Source organism: Aricia agestis, chromosome 16 (assembly GCF_905147365.1).
Source record: "Aricia agestis chromosome 16, ilAriAges1.1, whole genome shotgun sequence".
In the NCBI taxonomy this organism is placed as follows: Eukaryota; Metazoa; Arthropoda; class Insecta; order Lepidoptera; family Lycaenidae; genus Aricia; species Aricia agestis.
The window spans coordinates 5,379,845-5,404,568 of NC_056421.1; the positions used below are offsets into that span (position 1 = coordinate 5,379,845).

The 24,724-nt window shown below is 36.4% G+C and overlaps 3 protein-coding genes across 3 annotated transcripts; 2 read left to right on the forward strand and 1 right to left on the reverse strand.

Annotated features, from left to right (window-relative positions):
- Positions 1-473: 473 nt before the first annotated feature.
- LOC121735020 (general odorant-binding protein 19d-like) lies at positions 474-3,351 on the forward strand. The gene is made up of 5 exons (XM_042125688.1): positions 474-620; positions 2,040-2,154; positions 2,685-2,770; positions 2,896-2,974; positions 3,287-3,351. The coding sequence occupies exons 1-5, from the start codon at positions 474-476 to the stop codon at positions 3,349-3,351; spliced, it is 492 nt and encodes a 163-aa protein (XP_041981622.1).
- A 977-nt stretch (positions 3,352-4,328) lies between these two features.
- Positions 4,329-24,296, forward strand: LOC121734979 (protein SMG9-like). The gene is made up of 11 exons (XM_042125645.1): positions 4,329-4,411; positions 5,114-5,284; positions 6,360-6,474; positions 6,635-6,720; positions 16,245-16,470; positions 17,273-17,407; positions 18,617-18,889; positions 19,124-19,340; positions 20,556-20,735; positions 23,185-23,351; positions 24,078-24,296. Exons 1-11 carry the CDS (start codon positions 4,361-4,363, stop codon positions 24,278-24,280), a joined length of 1,824 nt encoding a protein of 607 aa, XP_041981579.1. The 5' UTR covers positions 4,329-4,360; the 3' UTR covers positions 24,281-24,296.
- Positions 8,666-13,431, reverse strand: LOC121734977 (cation-dependent mannose-6-phosphate receptor-like). Its single transcript, XM_042125643.1, has 5 exons — positions 12,985-13,431; positions 12,666-12,805; positions 12,176-12,254; positions 10,285-10,494; positions 8,666-9,698 (listed from the first exon to the last, which is right to left on the reverse strand). The coding sequence occupies exons 1-5, from the start codon at positions 13,273-13,275 to the stop codon at positions 9,603-9,605; spliced, it is 816 nt and encodes a 271-aa protein (XP_041981577.1). The 5' UTR covers positions 13,276-13,431; the 3' UTR covers positions 8,666-9,602.
- Positions 24,297-24,724: the final 428 nt, after the last annotated feature.

Below are 24,724 nucleotides of genomic sequence, written 5' to 3' on the forward strand. Positions count from 1 at the left end.
ACTAATATGATCACATAAAATTAATGTTTGAAATAGATATGAATCAAAACTGGCCTAACTAACTACTTATAAGTAGGAAAATATTTGGAAACCGTTTCAGAAATAACAATGTTGCTGCTACATCTAATCGTTTGTGTTTTATTTTGTTTTCGAAGGGTGAGTAATAATATTTGCACGTATTAGTAGAATATCTAGTTATTAGATCTACTTAGTTGATTCGTGTGAGCGCCTCCGTGGTCTAGTGGTATAGAGCGCGGCTCTTGACTCGGAGGTCGTGAGTTTGATTCCCGCGTTGGAAACATGTTATTTCCAAGTTTGGTAAGATGATCCATGCGTCGGATGGGCATGTAAAAAGTCGGACCTGCGCCTTATCTCTCGCCGGTTGTGTCGGCATAACATGCTCACAGCATAACAATAAAGTACATTTATGGTACATTCGAATCCTGTTCCAGGCGTTTGCAGCTGAGAGTCTAATGACTCTGTTTTTAAAATATACGATGGACTGTAATCATGAACACCCCGTCAACACCCAAGAGCTGGAACTACTACGGAACCACAAGTTTTCAGACTCCAAAAACACTAAATGTCTCCAAGCTTGTGTCTTTAAGAAAATCAAGTGGGTGAGTTGTGCTAGGCCGAGTTTTAATCGTTTGTCAAAATATTATGTCTCTTCTTTTATAATAATAATATCTATGGACGCTTCGCACCACGTCAGTCTGGCCCCGTGGTAAGTACCTAAAGGACTTGTGTTACAGGTACCAGACAACGGAAATACATATATTTAATACTTTTATACTATACATATATTTAAGACTAGCTTTTGCCCGCGGCTTCGCTCGCGTGGAATTCGAAAATCGTGTACAATACGAATATTCTTGCAAATCTCCTTTAGAAACATTATGTTTTTCCAAGACCAAAAGTAGCCTATGGTACTCTCTATCCTTTCAACTAAGTCGATGCCAAAAATCAAGTCAATTGATTGCTTCGTTAGGCTGCGAAGAAAGGACAAACAAACAAACAAACAAATACACTTTCGCATTTATAACATTAGTATGGATAGCTGCTTCCCGCGACTTCGTAGGCGTTACCATATTATAATAACGGAAATGGATAATTCTCTCCTTTTTATGGTCCCTTACTCAAATGGTAAAAAAACGGAACGGAAAATATACAAAGATATAATATCAGCCTGTCCGTCTGTCCATATCCAGGCAAAGCCTCCCACATATTAATCAAACGACACGCAAAATGTGCATGTTTAGTTTTGGTTAGAGTAATTTCACTTTTAATAAATAACTTACTTTGATTCTAAAGAAGGAGAAGTAAAACTCAACACTAACGACGCAACACCATTTTGCTTAGCAACATTGCCAGGAGGGGGGGGGGGGGGGTAACAATGTACTGTTGAGAAAGTCGTCTATACAATGTTGGAATTACTTTTTACCACTTTCATATAAAAAACCCTTTAAAAACCAGAAAACCTATAACTGCCCGCTAACTTGGCGATCGTCCTTTTTCACCCGGCATATGAAAGACGGGCGTGAGTGTGAAGAGAGCAGTAGAAAAGATAGTACGGGCTCTTAATACACATCCATGACCCAGGAACTTTGAAAAATGTTTGTTCCGTCGCGCGTCGGCGGGATTCGAACCCCCCGGCCGGCTTGAGCTACCAACAGCCCATCAACTGAGCCACAGAGGTCGTCATTATTATAAAAATATAAAAAAATTGGAGAAACAGATTATAATTACAATTTATGCGGTAAGGAGTTATAGAGGTATGGTAGAGTAGTCTTTGCGTCTAAAATACGCTTTATTATAAACAAATAGGTCAGGCGCGGTTCCAGTCTACATTTTTTAATTGACGAGATCATACTGCATACGAGATCTAGCTGTAAAAAAATATATTATAGTTATTATCAAGATCTTAGGGAGAAAGAGCATAACTTGATAGTTGGTTGACAGGGAGTCATGTTACCTACATCAACTGGCTTTTATCACCAAAATATTTTATTTAATGCTTAGATGTTTTTACATTTTAGATGAATAACAAAGGAATGTTTGACGACGAAGTCGCATATAATACCTCTCAGAAAGAATTCACTGATCCCAGCAAACTTGAACAATTGAAAACTTTGTACACCGAGTGCAAGAAGGGTAAGAAACAATAACACCTTTTCTCGATGCAGACAGAAAGAACAAAGTACAAAAAGGTATTTGCGTTAATTTTGAGGCCGTCGCAGCCGTATTATTAGATACTTTTTTTTTAAACGGGCAAAAGGCCCATTCCCACCATTGCAACTCCTGTGTCGCCAGGATCAACAGATATTAGAGATTATTAGATACATACCAGCTGAATCTATAAAAAACCTGCGATCCGCCAGGAATTTGTAAGTGGCCCACCTGAAGTTAAACTTTTAAACTTAGGCCCACCGGCAATATAATGCAGTCGTCGTAAAAGTCGTGAAAACTGTTATTGCTAATTTTAAAGAACGTTAATTTTAACCCTTAAAAATTCTAGTTGCCTCCCACGACATCAAGAACAAAATGTATTTGTGGTCCGTATAAAAAAAGGACTTCCAAAAATGAGGAGGCTTCTTTGTTCGGATGTGTTGATTACTAGGCAGACGTTGGTCTGTCAACTGCCTAGGAATCAATTTCCTCGATGGTACATTGTTATATTTCAGTAAACGATATTATCTTCGAGGGCCCAGATAGTAACTGCGAGCGCGCATCTGCTTTAGCAAAGTGCTTGTCAGAACACTCTATTAAGGTAAGTGGTTGAAAATATAGTTTCTGAAAACTTAATGGGTAAAAATCAAGCACTTAGCACGCTAATAATGACAAAAAAGAACTGTTTAAATCCTATATATTGGGGATTGTTTTATGACCTTTTAGAGTGAGAGCCTACGACGACGGCCAGACTTTCCTGAGTTTTGGAAAGCTGACAGTTTACCTGTTTGTGACATTTACAGAGGTAAGATTGACCAGCAACTATCATGGAGTTTCGGTCGCGGTTACTTTAGGAGGTATCTAGTTCTGAAGGTCTACCTGACCTTCCAGAAAGAGTAAAGCTCAATTTCATAGCTAATATTTTTCGCGGTAAGTGGAGAAATCTCGTCTTCCAGTGCCTGACATTTTTGACAGTTGCAGTAGTTGCTGGTCGTTCTTACCTCTGTAAAGGTCACAAACAGGTAAACTTTCAGCTTTTCTAAATTGAGGAAAGTCTGGCCGTCGCAATAATTTGAAATTTATACAAAAGAATCTAAAATCAAAAACTCTATTTCAGCCCTGATAGGTCGAAATTGTGTAAATAAGCCGAACATGAAGCCAATCAACAATCCTGGAATTTGAATTTAAAAAATTCAAGATAAAAATATGGTTCAAGCTATTTGCCATCTTAAGGACTTAACTTACCTATGACGTCTTCAATTATAAAAAAATACGGAATAAAAGGACTTTTCATTTATTTTCTTTATTAAAAGTTTAATAAACCTTTAAGAATAGATAAGCATAAAATCTATAATTGTTATTTTAATTCTAAAATAATAGAACTCCCATCCTATCTACTTGTTTAAACTGTCTGCCAATGATATTGTACTTATACAGATATGTTACGTCCATACTATTTTCCGGCTTAAATCTCTTCCGAACAATTTTCAAATTCAAAATTGCAGACATTGACAAATTTGATAGATGAGTGAAACAAAAGATACGAAAAACCATTTACGTAAAAGAGACAGTTCTATTTTTAAACGTCGAATCGTATCGCTGTCTCTTTCTTCGCCTGAGCTATGACGAAAATTCGATTTTTTCCAGATTGTTCGAAAAAATAATTGAAAATGTAAATAATCGAGGTATTTATTGCAATCAAGACATGTGGTAAGAGATTACATGTGTTTTGTTTACTTTCGGATCATAATTGGTACATTTTCGATACACGGACGACGTCATTTTCAATTTATTTAGGTAAGACAAGACGCGGCACGTTCGTGACTGCCCTCGATGCAGACTAAACAACAGACGGCCCAATTGGGCCGTATTTGAAGCTTCACACAGCGCGCGGTAGTAACATAATATCTGGTTTGAGTATTTCATCATTGCTGTCTGCATAATAATTTATTGTTTGGTGGCTATTTATCTGTACATGACGTAGATAATTTAAATGAAATGTTGTTTTAAACGCAGGATGTAATATAGGTTTAATAACAAATAATAACTTCATCTGCATTGTGATATTTGCGAATAATAACAACGGAAATTAAAAGATTGTTAAAAGTCAATTATTTTAATTCATATTAAGGTAATAACCTTTATAAAACGCGAAAAAATATTTTTGATATCTATAGTTTTGTGGATCAAAATGTTGCGGCTGTTGTTTATGGTTTCTTGCCTTTATATTGGAAGTTCTTTGGTGAGTGATAAAGCTTTATAATTTAACTCAACAAAGATCAGACGATAAAAACAAGCATAAAAATTAATTATTATGATTGTAGCTTTTCCGTTAAATTTTGAATACATTCCCAAACTGAAAATTACGTCTCTACAGAAACATAAGTTGCTAGTAAAATCTTACAATGGCAGAAATGGCTAAAACCCAGATTACTAAGGGTGGGTTGCACCAACTCACTTTAACTATAAGTAACTGTAACTTTTAACTATAACTACAATGCAAAATGCCAAATCTTTGGTTAAAGTCAAAAATCGACGACATATTTAACCATAATCTTGAGCTCGACAAGGCTTTGAATGAACGTGGCGAAAAAAGGAACTAACGCTGTCATCACACAAAAACGCCATTTTTGACAGTCCTCCTTTACCAGCAGCGCCCCCGCCCACGTTCATTTCAAGCCTTGTCGGACCAGCTCTCATCTGTCAAATTCTGTGGTCAAAGTTAAGGTTAAAGTTAAAGTTAGCCTTTACTATAAACATAACTTTAACTTTAACCACGCTTCTGGTGCAACCAACCTTAAATAGTTACTACGTAACTAAAACCATAAGAGGTCTAACAAAACTTCATACTTTTTATAACTACTAAATGGCTTTGTATTAGACCATGGGTAGATTTAACTGGTAGCTGGAGTCATTAAAAAGTTTCATCACAATAAAAATCCAGGGTAACGCAGTAGACAAAGAGCTACAGTTGTGGTTCATGAAGAACGGGGTAGAGTGCAGTAAGGAGTACCCAGTCACCATGGAGGAGTTTGAAGACCTCAAGAAACACAAGATACCCGACACGAAAAACGCTAAGTGCCTCCTCGCCTGTGTGTTTAAGAGGATAAACTGGGTAAGTGCCAAATTTAGCGCAAAAATTTGGATGAGATCCAACACGTGTTTTGTTTTGAGAATCGAGTGAATTGTACTAAGATACTAATTTGGTACTAAAATCTATATTATTATTTTTTATGAAATAAGGGGGCAAACGAGCAAACGGGTCACCTGATGGAAAGCAACTTCCGTCGCCCATGGACACTCGCAGCATCAGAAGAGCTGCAAGTGCGTTGCCGGCCTTTTAAGAGGGATCAGGGTAATAGGGGAGGATAAGGAAAGGAAGGAAAGGGAATAGAGGAGGGTAGAGAAGGGAAGGGAAGGGAATAGGGGAGGGTAGGGAAGGGAATAGTGTAGGGGATTGGGCCTCCGGTAAACTCACTCACTCGGCGAAACACAGCGCAAGCGCTGTTTCACGCCGGTTTTCTGTGAGAACGTAGTATTTCTCCGGTCGAGCCGGCCCATTCGTGCCGAAGCATGGTTCTCCCACGTAAAATATTTATGTATAATATTTTAAATGAAAGAACAAAGAAATATGAAATATTGAACATGTATACAAAAAATTGATCATAGGCACTCCAAATATCTACCCACCCCACCCCGCTTCCGCCGTGATGTGTCCATACCTTCAAATTAAGTATTTTCATTTTATTTCAAAAATTCAGTTGTAAACTTGTAATGTTCGTTAGTACCGTTTAAATAAAGCGGCTACTCAAACGATCCATTGAAAAAAATTTTTTTTTTAATCAATTGGTTTTTTAGAAAGCCAATAATATAAGGAAACGCAAACTATTATAAAATAGCTAGTACCGCGATTCTCTAATCCCGCTATCCCCAACCCGCGGCCAGCGGGCTGCATGCGGCCCGCCGGGACTTTACCCGCGTGATGTTCAACAATTTTGAAATTCACCCCCACCGGCAAAATAACGTAAAGTCTACGTGGTAGTCGTTAAACTTTTTCCACTTAAATCGTTAAAATTTTTGTTGCAGCCCGCGACACCAAGACCAAAACATGTTTGTGGCCCGCATGAAAAAAGGTTGGGGACCACTGCTCTAATCTAACTAATGTATTTTCTTGAAATTGTTACTTACAGATGGATGACAAGGGTATGTTCGACGACGAAGCCGCGTACAGTCTCTCCAAGAAGAAATACACGGACCCCGCCAAACTAGTAAACGCCAGAAAGTTGTATGATATCTGTAAAAAAGGTTAGTAGGGGAGGGTCAGTGCCGTAAATAGCCTTTCTTGCGCCCTGTGCGAGCTTATATGGTCGCTGTTAAGCATTAGTGTGCTAACCCACATTTTTTTTGTTGTTAAATTTTGAATGCAATCTTGTTCTAAATCATCTAAAGATGTTTCTTTTTTTAGTAAATGACGAAAAAACCGAAGACGGCGCGGCGGGCTGCGATCGCGCTAAAATTCTAGCGAAATGTTTGATGCAGAACTCTGCGAAGGTAAAAAAATATTAAAAATTGTCTAGAGAGAGGGCAAGATACGTTAGGTTCAAAGATTTTTCTATGGTTCAGAGCTAAAGCTGAAAGCAAAGTGAAACGCATCATGCATCGAATGTCGTGCCATTAATTACTTCATTTTGCCACATCGTCCCATATAAATTAACTCATGTCAAAATTAAAATATATACGTGGGAGAGCCATGCTTCGGCACGAATGGGCCGGCTCGACCGGAGAAATACCACATTCTCACAGAAAACCGGCGTGAAACAGCGCTTGCGCTGTGTTTCGCCGAGTGAGTGAGTTTACCGGAGGCCCAATCCCCTACCCTTGTACCTTCCCTACCCTCCCCTATTCCCTTCCCTTCCCATCCCTACCCTCCCCTATTACCCTATTCCCTCTTAAAAGGCCGGCACCTGCAGCTCTTCTGATGCTGCGAGTTCCATAGGCGACGGAAGTTGCTTTCCATCAGGTGACACGTTTGCTCGTTTGCCCCCTTATTTCATAAAAAAATTGTTACAAGTTATTCCTAATATATTATGTCCTATATGTATGTCTCTATTCCTAATATTTGTTTTTAATCGTTTCAGTTGGGGTTCCTGAATGCGGATTGAAGATTCACTATTATAATTTTCAATAAAACCATAATATTATATTATGTACTTACATTTTCTAATATAAAGGCCTTACCACACTTACGATTTGTATTTCCAGTTTCATAAGTCATAACTCATAACACATGCCTTATTATTAAATTTACGGCGAATTCTAAGAAATAATACAATAATGATAGTGCCATAGACAAAGTGTATTAAAAAATATTGAACAAAAAACAAAAGTCTGCAAACAGTACGAAAATAAATACGAAATATTTTTACAACAGAATAAAGAATATCAAAATGAGCTTATTTTATACAATATCATGGCTTTTTTAATATTGCTTACCTCTATGCTTATTACAAAATTTGAAAAAAAGTCCCTTTTGTTTATAACTTAGTATAAATGTATTAATAATATTATTCAAAATTAATATCATTGCATCTAAATAATAAAGTACAAATTGGAAGTTTATTATTTTATTTTAGTATTAGCTATGGTAACTTACTTGGAGTTTATAATATTCGTGTTTTAGCTTGTTAGACCATACAAGGTTGCATTTCAGGGCCATAAAATTACAGTTGAAAAATAGTAAAGTGATTTTTTATTCTGTTACAATGTACACGTTAATCTTTTACTAGTTTTTAAATAGGTACTTTAGCTTCGAATAGTCTAACGAAACAATAAACATAACATTTTCTAAAACGGAATAAAAAATCACCTACTATAACGGATTCTTAAAATATTAAATAAACTTTACCCATACAATAAAATTAGCAGTGTTCTTGTGCTTTTTCAAGTGAAATAAAAATATAACAACAAAAGTGTAACAAACAAGACTAGACTAACAAAATCGTGTATTTCTTTAAATGGCGATTGAGAATTTAGATTAACAACATACAATATACTTAATATATCAGCTGTTGATTAGTATAATAATGATTACATATTAAACTTTAATTTACATAATTAGATTCACAATTACTTCACTGTGTTACTTCAGAATTAACATAGTAAGAGCCGCTCCACACCGGAATGGCAGAGGTGCCGCGAGCAGTTTCAGTGTCATGTGATTTCAAACTTTATATTCATTATTGTAATACATAGTATCGCTTGAGAAGTCTACGGCCGCTCGTGGCCGCTGGCGGCGCGATTTCTCAAGCGATACTATGTTTGACAATAATGAAGATAAAGTTTGAAATCACATGACACTGAAAGTGCTCTCCTCGCTGCTGCCATTCCGGTGTGGCGCGGCTCTAATAGCATATTGCAGTCGAGTACGAAAATTAATAATATCCATTTATATCCTCAAAACAAGCACTTATAATTTTGACTGTACCTACATCTTGTAAAAAATTCGCGTTTTACTTGAGCTCGAATAAATATTACAACTAGAGTAATATCAAGTAGTACACAAAATAGTTATGTTACATCTTAATAGTTTTATTCTATATTTAAAAGGAGATTATAGACACATACAAACCTCACCCTAATAATTAGCTTTATAAAATTTGTATCAAAATCAAATCTAATGTCTTTTAAAAATATATATTTAGATAATAGAAGAACATCTTACGACTACTTCGATTTTACAAGAAAATATTATAACACATTGTTGTAAGCTTTATTGATATAGTAATCAACCATTTTAATATACAGCCATTCTTGAGATTAAATTCAGTATTTAATGTTGTTAAAAGTGTTTAGATCTATAATATCGATATTGTTACAACTTACGCCGCTATTTGCTTTTTAATTACCTGCTAGTACAATTTTTACACTAATCGAGAACTTATACTAGCCAGTAATCATTTAGTGCTGAAATTCATTTACACAGTAGACAATAAACACTGGACACTGAACTGAGTTACAACTTACATACTGTTCGTCCAGCGCCAGAACCTATGCCACTGGCGTAAGCTACTGTATCTATGTCAATCAACACTCAATCCCTTTTTCACTAGCCTAACGCTAAGTGTTCCCTAAAGGTATTTTAGGGTCATGTATTTCTTGAGATAGAAATGGTTTTATCAACACTCTTATGTTGTCACCTAATTCATTACGCACTTTATACTAATATGCTGAAGAAATCTTAGAAGAAACATAGACTTCTGACTTAATGCTTCTAACACTTAACATTAAGTTGTTGAAAACAGGTATTAGTGCCATAGCCATTGAGTTTTACAAAAATATAAAGTATCGATTACACAAATTTACCGATACTGTTAGTCGGTACACTATTCAATCAACACTAGCTGACCTTCCGGAAGGGGGTCGTCGGTCTGATGTTATATGCTGTCGTAGCTATTGGGGTCGGGTGACGTCACAGGCCCGGCACTTCGGGCGGGCAGCTTGAAACCGTTGAGAGCAAAGCTCCAGCCATCCTTAAATGTCAAGGAAAAAAATGTAAGTTGCTAGGCCATAAAAATCATTACAAACATTACCATTCATACACCAAAAACATAAACCAAATGTAATGACTGTTAGTAGTGTCTCACATAATATATGAAACAATGTAACATCTTGCTGTATCACTTTTTAGCCGTTTATTTATTGAACGTAAATAATAATAATAAATATAGTGCTATCAAGTACACACAGAATTGAGCAAATAGTTAACCAACACCATAACATAAAATACAGATTACAAAGATAACAAGAGTAATTTTGCTTTTGCCATTGCTATTTGTATAATGACTATTACACAGTGCAGGTTGCAGCTGTATTACAAGTGGGATACAATATTATGTGTGCTAAAGCATTAGCTGCAGCAACAGGTGTTTTTGCCAAGTTTAGCCTTGACTGAGTTTTTCAAGTAAATATTATGTTAAAATATGGCTGACACATCATTTAATGTTTAGCAGGGTAATTTTATTCAAGTGCATAATATATTTTGTGTAGTATACTTTTAAGACATTTCATTTTGTGACAGTAAAATGTTTTCGTAAAATATATGTAAATGTTTTATACCTTAACTAGATTAGGCAGATCTGACCAGAACACCAAGTTTGGTATAACCTCCACTCCTACAGCTCCCATCAGGAATTTCTTGGTACAAATTCCGAGGACCAAGTAGAACACAACACAGGAGAAGAAAATAATACACAGTGTGGATCCCACTGATCTTCCATGCTCTTCTATCTGCTTCAAACATGCATTTTCTGAGTAGAAGGATAAGACCTGAAATATAGAAAAAAAAGGTGTTACAATAAAACAAATTAAAACATTTGAAAATACATAACATACATATTATAATCACTGTCTAAATTGGCAAATATTGTTTCGCCATATAAATTATTTTAATATCAATTTAAAAAGTAGATAAAACCTATTCTAGGCCTAACAAATGTTACATAAAAAATTTCGTTAAAATCGGTTGAGCCATTTTGGAGGAGTTTGCGCACAAACACAGTGACATAAGAATTTTATATATCTATACTAATATTATAAAGCGGAAGAGTTAGTTAGTTTTTTTTGTTTGTTTGTTTGAACGCGCTAATCTCAGGAACTACTGGTCCGATTTGAAAAATTATTTCAGTGTTAGATAGTCCATTTATCGAGGAAGGCTATAGGCTATATTTTATCACGCTACGACTAATAGGAGCGAAGAAATAGAGGAAAGTGTGGAAAAAACGGGGTGAAATTATTTGAAAGGGCTTATTTGAACGCGCTAATCTCAGAAACTACTGGTCCGATTTGAAAAATTCTTTCAGTGTTAGATAGCCGCATTTATTGAGGAAGGCTATAGGCTATATTTTATCACGCTAAGTCTAATAGGAGCGAAGAAATAGAGGAAAGTGTGGAAAAAACGGGGGAAATTATTTGAAAGGGCTTATTTGAACGCGCTAATCTCAGGAACTACTGGTCCAATTTGAAATATTATTTCAGTGTTAGATAGCTCATTTATTGAGGAAGGCTATAGGCTATATTTTCACGCTAAGTTTAATAGGAGCGAAGAAATAGAGGAAAGTTTGGAAAAAACGGGGGAAATTATTTGAAAGGGCTTATTTGAACGCACTAATCTCAGGAACTACTGGTCCAATTTGAAATATTATTTCAGTGTTAGATAGCCCATTTATCGACACAGGCTATAAGTTATATTTTATAACGCTACGACTAATAAAAGCGAAGAAATAAAGGAAAGTGTGGAAAAAAACGGGGGAAATTATTTGAAAGGGCTTATTTGAACGCGCTAATCTCAGGAACTACTGGTCCAATTTGAAATATTATTTCAGTGTTAGATAGCCCATTTATCGACAAAGGCTATAAATTATATTTTATTACGCTGAGACTATTAAGAGCGAAGAAATAGAGGAAAATGTGGAAAAACCGAAATTATTTGAAATTGCTTATTATCTTAAGAACTACTGGAGCAATTTTTATGTTAATTGGCAAACATGAAGAATAGACCACCTGAAGGGACAAAGGCTATTTTTTGCAGAAAAATGTACGGTTGCGTGAAATTCCTGAATTACGCAAGCAAAGCCGCGCGGATCATCTATAAATAATAAAATCGTAGGAAAGTCAATTCTGTACATTGAATATTTTTGTACAATAAATTACAATACATGGGACATCCCAAGACAAGAGATAGATCACATGATCTACTATGCTAATGCGGATGAAGTCGCGGGCAACAGCTAGTTAGATTATACATATATGCAAAAAACTTGTTTCTTTCTGGGTTTCTCATTGTTTCTAATTTCTCCTTATTCAAAGCAAAATATAACCATTTACTACTAGGGGTTTAACAATTTTTTATGAAAGATTTTGAACAGCACAGGAAAAACTTTTTTAAAATTTATATGTGGTTGAGAACTCTTGATCTATGTTATGTTTAAAATTACTGTAGAATACTTACAATTTTATTAGGTTCAGCCAATGAATATACACTTAGTTGGTCTGGAGTTTGTGCACAGACTAGCATAACCACAGTTGACCTAGGAATATAAAGAGAAGGTATTATATCACTTTGTAAATATCCATTCACTATATGAAGTGAAAATATCCATTCACTAAATGAAATATGAAGCCAACCACAGGGTTGGCTTCATATTTCATTCCTTATATTGTAATCCCCTTAATCAATACTCATATAAAGATATAAGATATGAACACATGGAATAACTATAATGTTAACTGTTGACATCTAAATGTAGGTCTTTTTAATTCATGAAGCCCCATAAGCTCACCGGTGAGCGAGACACAATAGAATAACAAAAGATTTCCAAGAATCCACGATCAAAGGATTAATATTATACAAGGAAGGACGTAAACATGGCTGTTATTCTTATACACAAGATTACATTATTATATGACTTTGAAGGATGATGAAGCAAAAGTATACTCACGACGGCCCATTGTAATATATCAATGACTTTCCATCGGTGCTGAAGTCAGTCACATTTGAACTTCCCATAAATTCTGCAGTTTCTTCACCTTTGTATGTAGTGTTTGAAAGTATGGTCATTTTGTTGACATGTCGGCATATCTAAAAAAGTAATATTTATTGTTAGTAGACAGGTTAACTAGCAAGCCATCATTCATGGAATAACGTGTAACAGAATAGCTTTATGGAATTAACATAGTAAGGTAATAAAAAACCGGTTTTCACCCAACGCGTGTAGTAACAATAATTGAAGTTATGAAGTAAATGAGGACAAACTTTACCGATAGAGGCACGTTACAGGTGCCGGTGGTGGTGGAGTTTAGCTGGGGTAGCTCATCATGACACGGGTGATAAAAATACGTGCTCAGAGCGTATTGCGTTCCATTGTTCTTTAATTCATACGTCTGCGTCGTATAAAACGCCTTTCCGCTCGGCGACAAATCTATACCGGTACCGTTACTGAATTCACATGAACAAGGTCCTTTCTTTGTACACACATCTTGAGCACTTGTTGAAAATATAAGAGCTAAGTATACGAAAGATAGTAGCGAAATATTTTTTACGTCCATCATTTTTTGGTTGGATATAAGCACACAAATCACTAAAACTGTTTACGGAATATCTAAATAAAAGAAACTTGATTAATCATTAGCGAAGAGGGTATATATTTGAACAATAACTAATCAATTAAATAGAAATAAAGTTTTACCCGACATTACGAAATTGCTGATTTTTGGAAATTGAGGTTTGACAAAATATGTTAAATGTCAGATAATGTGACATTTGGCAGGAAACACTGACAGGTTGTTTTTTTAAAATAGAAAATTCTGATGTCTAGTGATTCAGCTTCAGCAAGTAATAATTTTTTTCATTCTTCTACCTCTGTAGGACCTCCGACCTAAGACCTTCAAGCCAACAACTTAAGGCTCATTATTATAGCAATTCAGAATTCAAGTGAAGTCTAAATCAGGGATGTTGCGGATCCCGATTTTTTCACATCCGCGAATGCGGATGCGGATTTTTAGAGGTTCACATCCACGGATGGGGATGCGGATGCGGATGTTTCGGATCCTACATAAATATAGTTTATAAAATGAAAAAGTATTATTTTAATTTTTAATTAATATGTTACAAAATACAGTTACTAATAGTACACAAGAACAATTTTTTTAATTAATATGAAGCAAAATTTTTGTGAGTAGTTTCATTTTGAAACGCATTTTGAATAAAACAATCCATATTTTAAGACCATCAAATCGAAATATTAAATCATATTTATCTCTGTGAGGAAATTATTGTTCCTTTTATCAAAATGAAGCTGCTTACAAAAAATTACCTTGATAGTAATAAAAAAAAATGTTCTAGGGAACCTGTACTATAATCATACTTTTGTATTAAAGAAATAATAATTTGTAAATGAAAATTACATTATTTCCCCTTTATTAACCTCTACTACTTTTTTTTAGTAAGTATACGAATTCATATATAGGAGCATAAAGCATTAAACTTAAATTATTAAATGGTAATAATGCCGCTTTTTATTAAGTAAGAAGCACAAACAAACACGTAGTGATTAATTAACACAAGGCAATTATTAATGCACCACAGTAAACGCGTCGGATCCTGTGACCGTTTTTAGGGTTCAATAATCATCAAGGAACCCTTATATTTTCGGTCTATCTGTCTGTCTGTCTGTCTATTTCTCCGCGGTTTCGCTCAGAGAATAGCCTTCGAAGTGGAAATTCGCCATGAATGCACATAAATACAAACGGTGTCGACAAAATGGTATAATATAAAAACTTTAAAAAAATTATGGGACCTCCCTTACACATCAAGCGGGGATAAGTCTTTTTATTTCGCGTCCACTCCACCGTGTGTGTTGTCGTTGGATATTGTTTTTAAAAATATTACGAGTATTCCAAGAAATATGCAAAGTTTTAAAGTTGAAGAAATCGTTAGTGTCCAGTGTCTCCCCCTTCTACCAGCTATGAGCTAAACGGTTGATTCTGAAAAACATGTGGAAAAATTCACGATAGTAGGAAATATGCTAAATTTAAAAAGAAAATTATCACGGCTAAGAAGACTTCAAAAGTTATTGAGAAGTACAAAGGAATTTTTCGTTCAAATTCCTTGAATGTAACTGAGATGATGTTGTTAGTAGTGTAAAACATGTTTTAATTGTACATTTATTGACGATCCAAAACTTATCAAAAACTGAGGGTGCTACGGAACCCTCTATTGTGCGTGGCCAATACGCACTTGGCCGGCTTTTTCACTCCCATTGGTCATTTGTAACGCGGCGGGGTCTGCAAACGGCACGCGCCATTCACAGACCCCGCCGCTTTTTTTTCAACTCGCAACTCGCAACTCGCGGATGATGTGGATATTCGCAACATCCCTTGGTCTAAATGTTCAGTTTTTAGGGTTCTGTAGCCAAATGGCAAAATACGGAACCCTTATAGATTCGTCATGAGTTGACTGTCTGTCTGTCCGTACTCCGTCCGTATCACAGCCACTTTTCTCCGAAACTATAAGAGCTATAGTATTGAAACTTGGTAAGTAGATTTAAGTCTGTGAACCGCTTTAAGATTTTGATACAAAAATGAAAAAAATATTAAAAATTTTAGGGGTCCCTCTTGGGGGTCCCCATAGGTTCAACTAAAACAAAAAAAACATATTCTAATCTATGTGTATGGGGTATCTAATATCTATGGATAGGTCTTTAAGAATCATGAATAGTTTGCGATAGAGACTCTTCCAAAGTGGTAAAATGTGTGCCCCCCTCTAATTTCTAAAGTCCCTAATGTCCCCATGATAAGTCTAAAAAAATAAGTTTTTCGTTGGTAGTTTTTATACAGTTCGACAAGGCTGTTTATGAACGTGGCGAGAAAAGGAACTAACGCTTCTATCATACATTTTTGACAGTTCTCCTTTACCAGCAGCCAAGTAAACTTCTTGCCAGCAGCGCACATTGACTGACATTGACACATACAATTGAAGCCTTGTCGTACTGTAGTAATGTACCTACATGACATTACTATAAAAATTAAATACTACCAACGAAAATTGGTTTTCTGAACGAGATCTAGCCAGTAGTTTTTTTTTTAACTGAAATATAAAAATAAATCAAAAACCTCTTATTTTCATAAAAAATAAACCTTATCGTTGGTGCGGAACCCTTTATGGGCGAGTCCAACTCGCACTTATATTTTTGCTGTTGGCTGTATACAGCTATCAGCTATGGCCTTATGTAGTCAATAACTTTTTTTTAATAGAAAAAGAAGAAGAAGGATGTCAACATGTCCTGCTATTTGCAAAATATTATGTCCTCGATTTTTCCTGTTGTTTTTAGTTTTTGGGATTAAAATTAAGGATTAAGGAAATGACTGATTTCATGTGAAAAATATTAACTAAGAATTATTGAGTTGAAAGGTCCTAATTTAAAATTTGTATCATGGCAGATAAGAAAAAGAAGGTAAGCAGACTAAATATTTAATTGAAAATGTCCTCAATAGTAATAAATTCAAATAAAAAATCTTAGGATCCAGCTTTACCAAGGAGGCCTGTTATTTTGCGCTCCGACAGAGATGTTGTAAAAGAACCAGCAAAAGAAAAATCGGAAAAAGAAAAGCAACCAACGATCATATTAAAAACTCGTGAGCATAGTGCCACCAAAGAAGATCGGCCAGTCAGTCCAAAGGCCCAGACTGAGACTGAAAGGCCACATGCTCCTAAAATAGCACAGAATGAAAACAAGGACAAAAAAGGTAGGTACAATAGCTACAAAACTTCTGTTTTATCAGTATCATGCCTTTTGAGTTTTGCAATAGGACACTTCAGTATAATAAGTGACAACAGAGCGCGTCGGTATATACATATGTATACAACACCACACATATTCCCACAAGGCAACTACTGCAGACTTCGTACTTCGTAGTACCTACTAATTGACACATCAGCCCATTTAGACATTACTAAGTGGCATTTTATCTAGTGCTCCATGGAAATAAACCTTTTCTTGGTTGACAACACTAAGCGTGTTATGTAAGCCACACACGTTGCGGTTTTCTAGGAGAGGTCCACCTGTGCAGGTATGCCTGCACCACATACATTCCCGTCTACCTGAATGTGTGTGGGAATAGACCTGTGCAGTTTTTTGGACCTGCCTAGGCGACCGGCGAAAAATCGAAAATCAATTCTTTCGACTGACATCTGCGCAGGCATACCAGCCCCTGTAGACAAGTGGCAAAACGCTAACGCTAACGCTCGCGCTAGCGCTACAAAATGTATGGATTTGACATTAGTATTCGCTAGCGAAGCGGTGACTTATGTCAAATCGCATACATTTTGTAGCGCTAGCGTTAGCGTCAGCGTTAGCGCTTTGCCACTTGTCTACAGGCCCTGCACAGGTGACCTCTCCGGTAGACCGTAGCTTGTATAGCAGGCATTAAGTTATTTCTATATAAAATATACTGTCTCAGGCATCCTTATGTGAAACACTAATCTAAAATCTGACACCCAAATCTGAAATTCCGACTTTTCTGTTAGAAAACTGTTTTTTTTTTTCAGAACCAAAAACAAGTCAACCATGTAAACCTATGCTGCAGCCAGTCAAGTTGCTGGATGAAAACTTAGAGTTCAACAGTACAGCATTGGAGTATCTCAATGATTCTAACACTAACTACTTAGTTGTTGGAATTATGGGTATGAATTATTAATCTTGCTTTTTTTATTGTGTTTACTTTGAGAAAAGAAACTGAGGTGCGCATCAACTAAGGAAAAGGGTTCCCAAATAAAAAAGACTCATAATGGACTTCTAAAAAATGACCAAAGTATATATATGTTACGCTGAAAGACCGAAATCGCTCAATGAGCGAAAAAATAGCTCACAACCCGTTGTGGTTACAGTGAAACAGCCACGACACGAAATTCGCGTCGTGGCTCTGATGAAAACGGCCACGACGCGTTCTGGCAATCACAAAAAGACCATAACGCGAAATTCGTGTCTTGGGCCGTGGCTGATATGCTATACGTTTTTCTTGATTTGTTCTTGATTGATTAATCGTCCATAGCTATGGAAGATTATATTTGAATTAAGTACTATGCGTACTACAAAATATTTTTTCTTTTACTAAATCCCTGCATAACATGTTTAACATTATTATTTATAAAATATCTACTAAAATATCCATAGTTCCATACATTTTGTACTAATATTATTTCTGTCTGCCTGTCTGTCTGGCGCAACGCAGTTTTTTTAAATTAAGATCAGATTACGTCTTTATAAGTATTAAAAAAAAATAACAACAAACAATAACACGTTTCGCCAGACAGACAGACAGTAATAATATTAGTACGAATAGTATGGAACTATGGATATTTTATAAATAATAATGATAAACACGTAATGCAGTGATTTAGCAAAAGAAAAAATATTATGTAGTACGTGTGGTAATTCAAATATAATCTTCCATACCTATGGACGATTAATCAATCAAGAACAAATCAAGAAAAACGAATAGCATATCAGCCATGTAACGGATTTCGCGTTATGGTATTTTTGTGATTGCCAGAACTCGTCGTGGCCGTTTTCATCAGAGCCACGACGCGAATTTCGCGTCGTGGCTGTTTTACTGTGACCACAACGCGTTGTGAGCTATTTTTTCGCTCACTGAGCGATTTCGGTCTTTGAGCGTAACATATACATAAATTATTATGATTGAATTTTAAAAATGTGCCATAATTAATTGGTAGTATAGTAATACTATTTGGCTTTCCTTTTGCCATATTGCCCCCTGAAGCCTTTCTCTAGAGTCTAGGTGAAAGGTTCAAAGAGTTATAATGTTGCAGGTTGTTAATAATTCTACATAATATATTATTCTGAAATGTTACTTATGTCTTATCTCATTTCAGGAACACAAGGAGTGGGCAAATCTACAATATTAAACCTTTTAAACAAAAATATATCATATGAAACACTGTGCTCGGACATATTAAATTCTTGTCACCAAAATACACCTCAGGACTCAGAGCTTGAGCAAAATGATGTAACAACATTAGAAAATCAAATAGAAAACTTAAATTTCACAGAAACAGATGAAAATAAAACTGCAGATAGTAAAAGCTACTTTAAGTTTAAGATGCAAGACTTGGATCAAATTGAAAGAGGTGCACACTGTACAAAAGGTAATATCTTTAATTTTAAGTGGTTTTGTGCTTACTTTTCAGAAGTATGTAAGTTTGTCTTTAAATCACATTGCCTAGTATACTTGCCCCACGCCTGCTTTCGTGGCAGTGGCCTTACATGCAAGTGTCGTAATATTGCATTTTCCTGCTCTATAAAGTTTCTGAAATTACTGATTTGTGCGTGCCCCTGTGATTATATAGCAGTATCTCAGTATCTACCAATCTTTTTTCCAGGAGTTGACATGTTCGTAACAAGTGACAGAGTAATACTACTAGACTGCCAAGCTCTCTGGTCCCCATCGTTTATAGAAGATACCAGCACTAATCCAGTAACAGCGAGAAGTGCTAATATATTGACTGTAGACTGTCTACAGATAGCGTCATATCTTATGGCGATTTGTCATGTTGTTATTGCTGTACAAGACTGGTTTGTTGATTATAACTTCATAAGGTTAGTAAGCTATTTATATCTATTCTAATACTAATGCGCAAGTGTGTCTGTCTGTTACCTCTTTATTGCCTGAACCACTAAGCCAATTTAGATTTGGTTTGTAAATACTTTAAGTCCTAGGATAGGATGTAGACTCGTAAGGGCTAACTCACACGTACCATACCACAACCAGTAACCACACCACATGGCAACGACAAAATGTCGTTGAGCAGTGGTTACGTGTGAATGGTGTCTCTGCAGCTTTTTGTAGTTCCGTTGTGGTACGTGTGAATGGTCCAGTTCATTAACTAATTACAATACGAAATATATGCCCGACCACGTGGTGTGGTTGTGGTTGTCGTGTGGTTGTGGTACGTGTGGGTTGGCCCTAAGTGGCCCGTTCAATTAAATGCTGATGTTTCATACTGTCCGGTTCCACTTTTTTTTTTATGAAATAAGGGGGCAAACGGGCAAACGGGTCACCTGATAGAAAGCAATTCCGTCGCCCATGGACACTCGCAGCATCAGAAGAGCTGCAGGTGCGTTGCCGGCCTTTTAAGAGGGAACAGGGTAATAGGGGCGGGTAGGGATGGGAAGGGAAGGGAATAGGGGAGGGTAGGGAAGGGAATAGGTTAGGTTAGGGGATTGGGCCTCCGGTAAACTCACTCACTCGGCGAAACACAGCGCAAGCGCTGTTTCACGCCGGTTTTCTGTGAGAACGTGGTATTTCTCCGGTCGAGCCGGCCCATTTGTGCCGAAGCATGGCTCTCACACATATAAAACTCTTCTCGAGTATCTCCACTGCAGTATACTCGTATCTTTTCCCTGAAGTGGTCATTCTTAACGCCCGCCAGCTAAATTATTTTTACTTTTTAGTACCACTAGCGCTATCAGTTTGACAATAATAGCAATAATGTCAAACAGATGGCGCTAGTAGTAGCGCGTACAAAATATGCAATGAAGAACTTTTGTGTGTTTTTTACATTGAATTAAAATCTTTTTCTACATATTTAAAACACATAAATTCATAAAGGAAGATCCACCTCTGCAAAGTGGGCACCAAATAAGGCAAATTTTGAAATACGCATCGAATCATAAAAAAATATTGAATGGCATGTTTATGACTTAACTGAGAATTTCTTCAGAAAAAGGGCACATTAATACAAAAACTTTTCCCACCCCTGCACTATTTCTATAGTTTCCGTTTACGTTTACCACTCTAGCCCACCATTTCAGATACATTCAAACAGCGGAGATGCTGAAGCCGTCACTCTCAGCGTCAAGCTCGGTCAGCAGCCCCGAGGGCTTGGAGTCCACAGGTGTTGAGAACCACCCTCATCTGTTGCTGCTGCAGAACAGGTGTCACCTGGAGGACTTTGTGCCGGAGTCGGTGAAGATGATGCAGGATTTTTACAGGTAAAAGCCATTTTTTGCAGCATGCTAGCATATGACCCTTCATCTCAAATTTTTTTGGACGTTCATCATCACACCAGCAGTGGACCCTTCCACTGCTATAATGATGAACACCCAAAAAAATTAAAATTAACGAGTAATGCCATTCGGTCACTTGAAATAATATCTTTAAAATGTATTTACAAAATTGGCAATATCGCTTACAGTTCGTAATAAATGTTTTTAATTTTTCTATGTTGGCTACACGGCTCAAACGTTTTTCACAACAACACAGGTTTTTTTAATTCCAAGTTTTGTTATACCGTTCTAAATTTTAAAACCCAATTATCTTAAAACTAACAACTTACCTATTGTTGTCAACGTCCACATTCATCATTATTGCAGTGTACCCTTCATAATATGTTAGAAGAAGTGTTCAATTTATCTTATTACTAGATGTCCCGCGCGGCTTCGCCCGCGTAAATTTGGAATTTTACAGAAACCGTACATTTTCCCATAAAAAGTAGCTTATGTCCCTACTCCCTTCACTTGGTCTACTCTATATCTGTGCTTAATATTGCCATAAAAATTGCTCCAGTAGTTGGTAATTTCTTATATTTTCTCCGTTTTTCCCACATTTTCCTGAGTTTCTTTGGTCGTATTAGTCTTAGCGTGATAATATTTAGCCTATAGTCTTACTCGATAAATGAGCTATCTAACACTGAAATAAGTTTTTAAATCGGACCTGTAGTTCCTGAGATTAACGCGTTCAAGCAAACATATTCTTCAGGTTTATAATATTATAATAGATTTTTTTTATTTATCGCTTGACAAACTCGAGTTTCGATCTAAAAGACTATGAAAAGTACCAATAACAGGGTCATTATAGGCTCATAAGCAGGGCTGTAGCTAGAGTCAGATTTGAGGTAGGGTAGCATTGGTTACAGGTAGGGCAGAAGTAAAAAAATTGACATAATTGATTGATTTTCTAGGGTTTTGATATTTTTAAGGTAGGGCATTGTGTTTTTAAGGTAGGGCATTGACCCCCAATGCCCCCCTCTAGCTACGGCCGTGCTCATAAGTCATAACCATGGGACGATGCATGGTATAATATTATGGTAGTGATGATGATGATGATGATGACTGTAATTGGCATAGTAGCATATGCTTTCCGTTCTTAAAACAACGCCGAAACTCCCAAACTTGTATCTATAAAGAATCAGGAGTTCTCTCAGCACCTTCCGAACCACGGTATACCAGGTATACCTCGGTGCAAAATCTTACTTGTTGGTAGCATATGCTTAGAATACTTTTCACGAAACCGAAGTCACCACATGTTTCCCTATGAATTTTGAGGATTTCCCTCGATTACTTATGGATCCTTCATCAGATCACCACTTTTGTGAATATAATACCAAATTGGGATGATACCCTATATACCAAAAGAAAAATTTTGAAAATCGGTTAACAAACGGCGGAGTAATCGTTAAACATAAGGAAACGAACATAACACCTCCCCCATTTTGAAAGTCGGTTAAAATTGTAGCTTATGTGATATTCTGATATATATTCTGATGTATAAGCTATATTATTGTAAAGTTTCATCAAAATCCGTTCAGTAGTTTTTGCGTGAAAGAGTAACAAACATCCATACATCCATACATCTATACATCCAAACAAACTTTCGCCTTTATAATATTAGTAGGATTTTCTGGTATGATCGGACAACTAGGAGAAGGGAATGAATGTAATAGGGATAGGCAATAGATAAAAATAAAATAAAACTGACATCAAAAATATCTACTATTGATTTTGTAGGTCTATGAGGCTGATATTCAAAAAACTAGTAGGCCATCTCTTATAAATAGTAAAAATAAGAAACTTCCTATAATAATTAACATGCTAATAGGTTACCTACAAGTCGGACTGGCAAAGGTGTGCATACTTATGATTTGTCATTAATTACTATTACTAACTAGATCAGCGGGGCTAAAATGGTCACATTTAGCAATTCCTCTCAATTAATTCAGCAAATGAATTGTCAAAACTGTCAAACTGACAAATGTCAAATCAGTACAAAAATACAGAAATGAATTGCAAGCAGAGTTGCATTTTGCGATTTTAGAAAAATGAATCATATAATGATTCATATCATGATTCTTCAAAGCGACCATTTTAGCCCCGCTGCTATCCCCAACCCGCGGTCCGACTTTATTTGTGGCCCGCGTGATGTTGAACCGTTTTGAAATTCACGCCCACCGGCAAAATAATGCAAAGTTGTGATTTTTTTTCACTTTTAAATCGTTAATTTTGAAGAACGTTATTTTTTTTTCCTAGAAAATTTTTGTTGCGGCCCGCGACACCAAGTCCAAAACATGTTTGTGACCCGCATGAAAAAAAGGTTGGGGACTACTGAACTAGATGTGGCTTGCGTCTTCAGTGTTTTTCAATATATATTTTTTTCTGTTTACAGGAAAGCCTTCCAAAGGTCGCACCTACAGCTCAACAGTGGCATGTATATGTACAGCGACTGTAACCAGAACGGTACCAATGTAGACAGTGTAAACAAGTCCTATAACACTGAGGCGTGTGGTAACCCACTCAACTTGTTCCTGCTACCTGAAGTTTATAGTGATTATGGTATGTTTTAATTGCTTGGATAAAGTCTATTTGATTAATAATAAAAATGTTTACATTATGGATAGGTTACACAGTGTTTTTGTCCTTATCTGATACATAGGAAAATTAGGAAAGACAGGACAAAATATTCTAATATCCATTTATTGTAAAACTTTTGGTGTTAGTGCTCTGTATGTAAATAATTGTTACTAAAGAAAAATAGGAAAATTAGAAACATTTTCAATGGGGTGGGTCACATCCGATAGGTCTTTTCAATTATTGGTTTACAAAGTAGTTTAGCAACTAGTTTATAAAAATTTTTGTTTTTACTATCAGTTTAAAGTTACGGTATCTAGTCCTTGTTAACCTTGGGTTGGTAAGCCAGTTTTAAAAAATAACCAATATATATGACGATGATATTAAAAATAGCCAATATATATGACGTGGACTCTACGTGGACGTAGAGTCCACATCAAAAAGGACATTTTACTCAAAAATCGTTGCTCATACTTCTAATAAGATTAGTACTAGTGCGTAGAAAATTGTAAAGTAAATCCGGCTTTGGACATAGCAAAATCTGATTAGGACTCATCGTCATCGTCTCTTTCATTCGATGAAAATTTTGGTTTCCATACTAGACAAGAGAGAATTAAATTCGTGAGTGAGAAAGAGACAAGCTCAACTTCATACTCAAACTATGTGATTCGCTACCATATTATAATAAATCAATATGTCATTTAATTCCAGAAAACAAAGACATATACCGCGGTCACCCATCCTTCGAGGCGCTGGCTAAGCGACTCCGCTGGATGATACTAGGTGTGAACAGACACCAAGTGACCAACGTACCCAACCTGTCGGAGAAGTCCTGGCACCAGTACTGCAGTAAAGCCTGGGAGACTATCAGAAAGTGTACCTTCTTTATGGAATACGAACGGTTTCTACCGTAATAAATGTTGATGGGTATGTTTGGTTTTTATTTTTCATCCCAGAGTGTAGTACAGCAAGGCCGGATTGATATTTTTTATGAATGGGCCGGCTCGACCGGAGAAATACCACGTTCTCACAGAAAACCGGCGTGAAACAGCGCGTTTCGCCGAGTGAGTGAGTTTACCGGAGGCCCAATCCCCTACCCTATTCCCTTCCCTACCCTCCCCTATTCCCTTCCCTTCCCTTCCCATCCCTACCCTCCCCTATTATATACCCTATTCCCTCTTAAAAGGCCGGCAACGCACTTGCAGCTCTTCTGATGCTGCGAGTGTCCATGGGCGACGGAAGTTGCTTTCCATTTGCTCGTTTGCCCCCTTATTTCATTAAAAAATAATATTCATACTTTAATATTGCCGCCCCTATGTATGAACTCTGCCGCCATTCTGGGATGCCATAGGACGCTG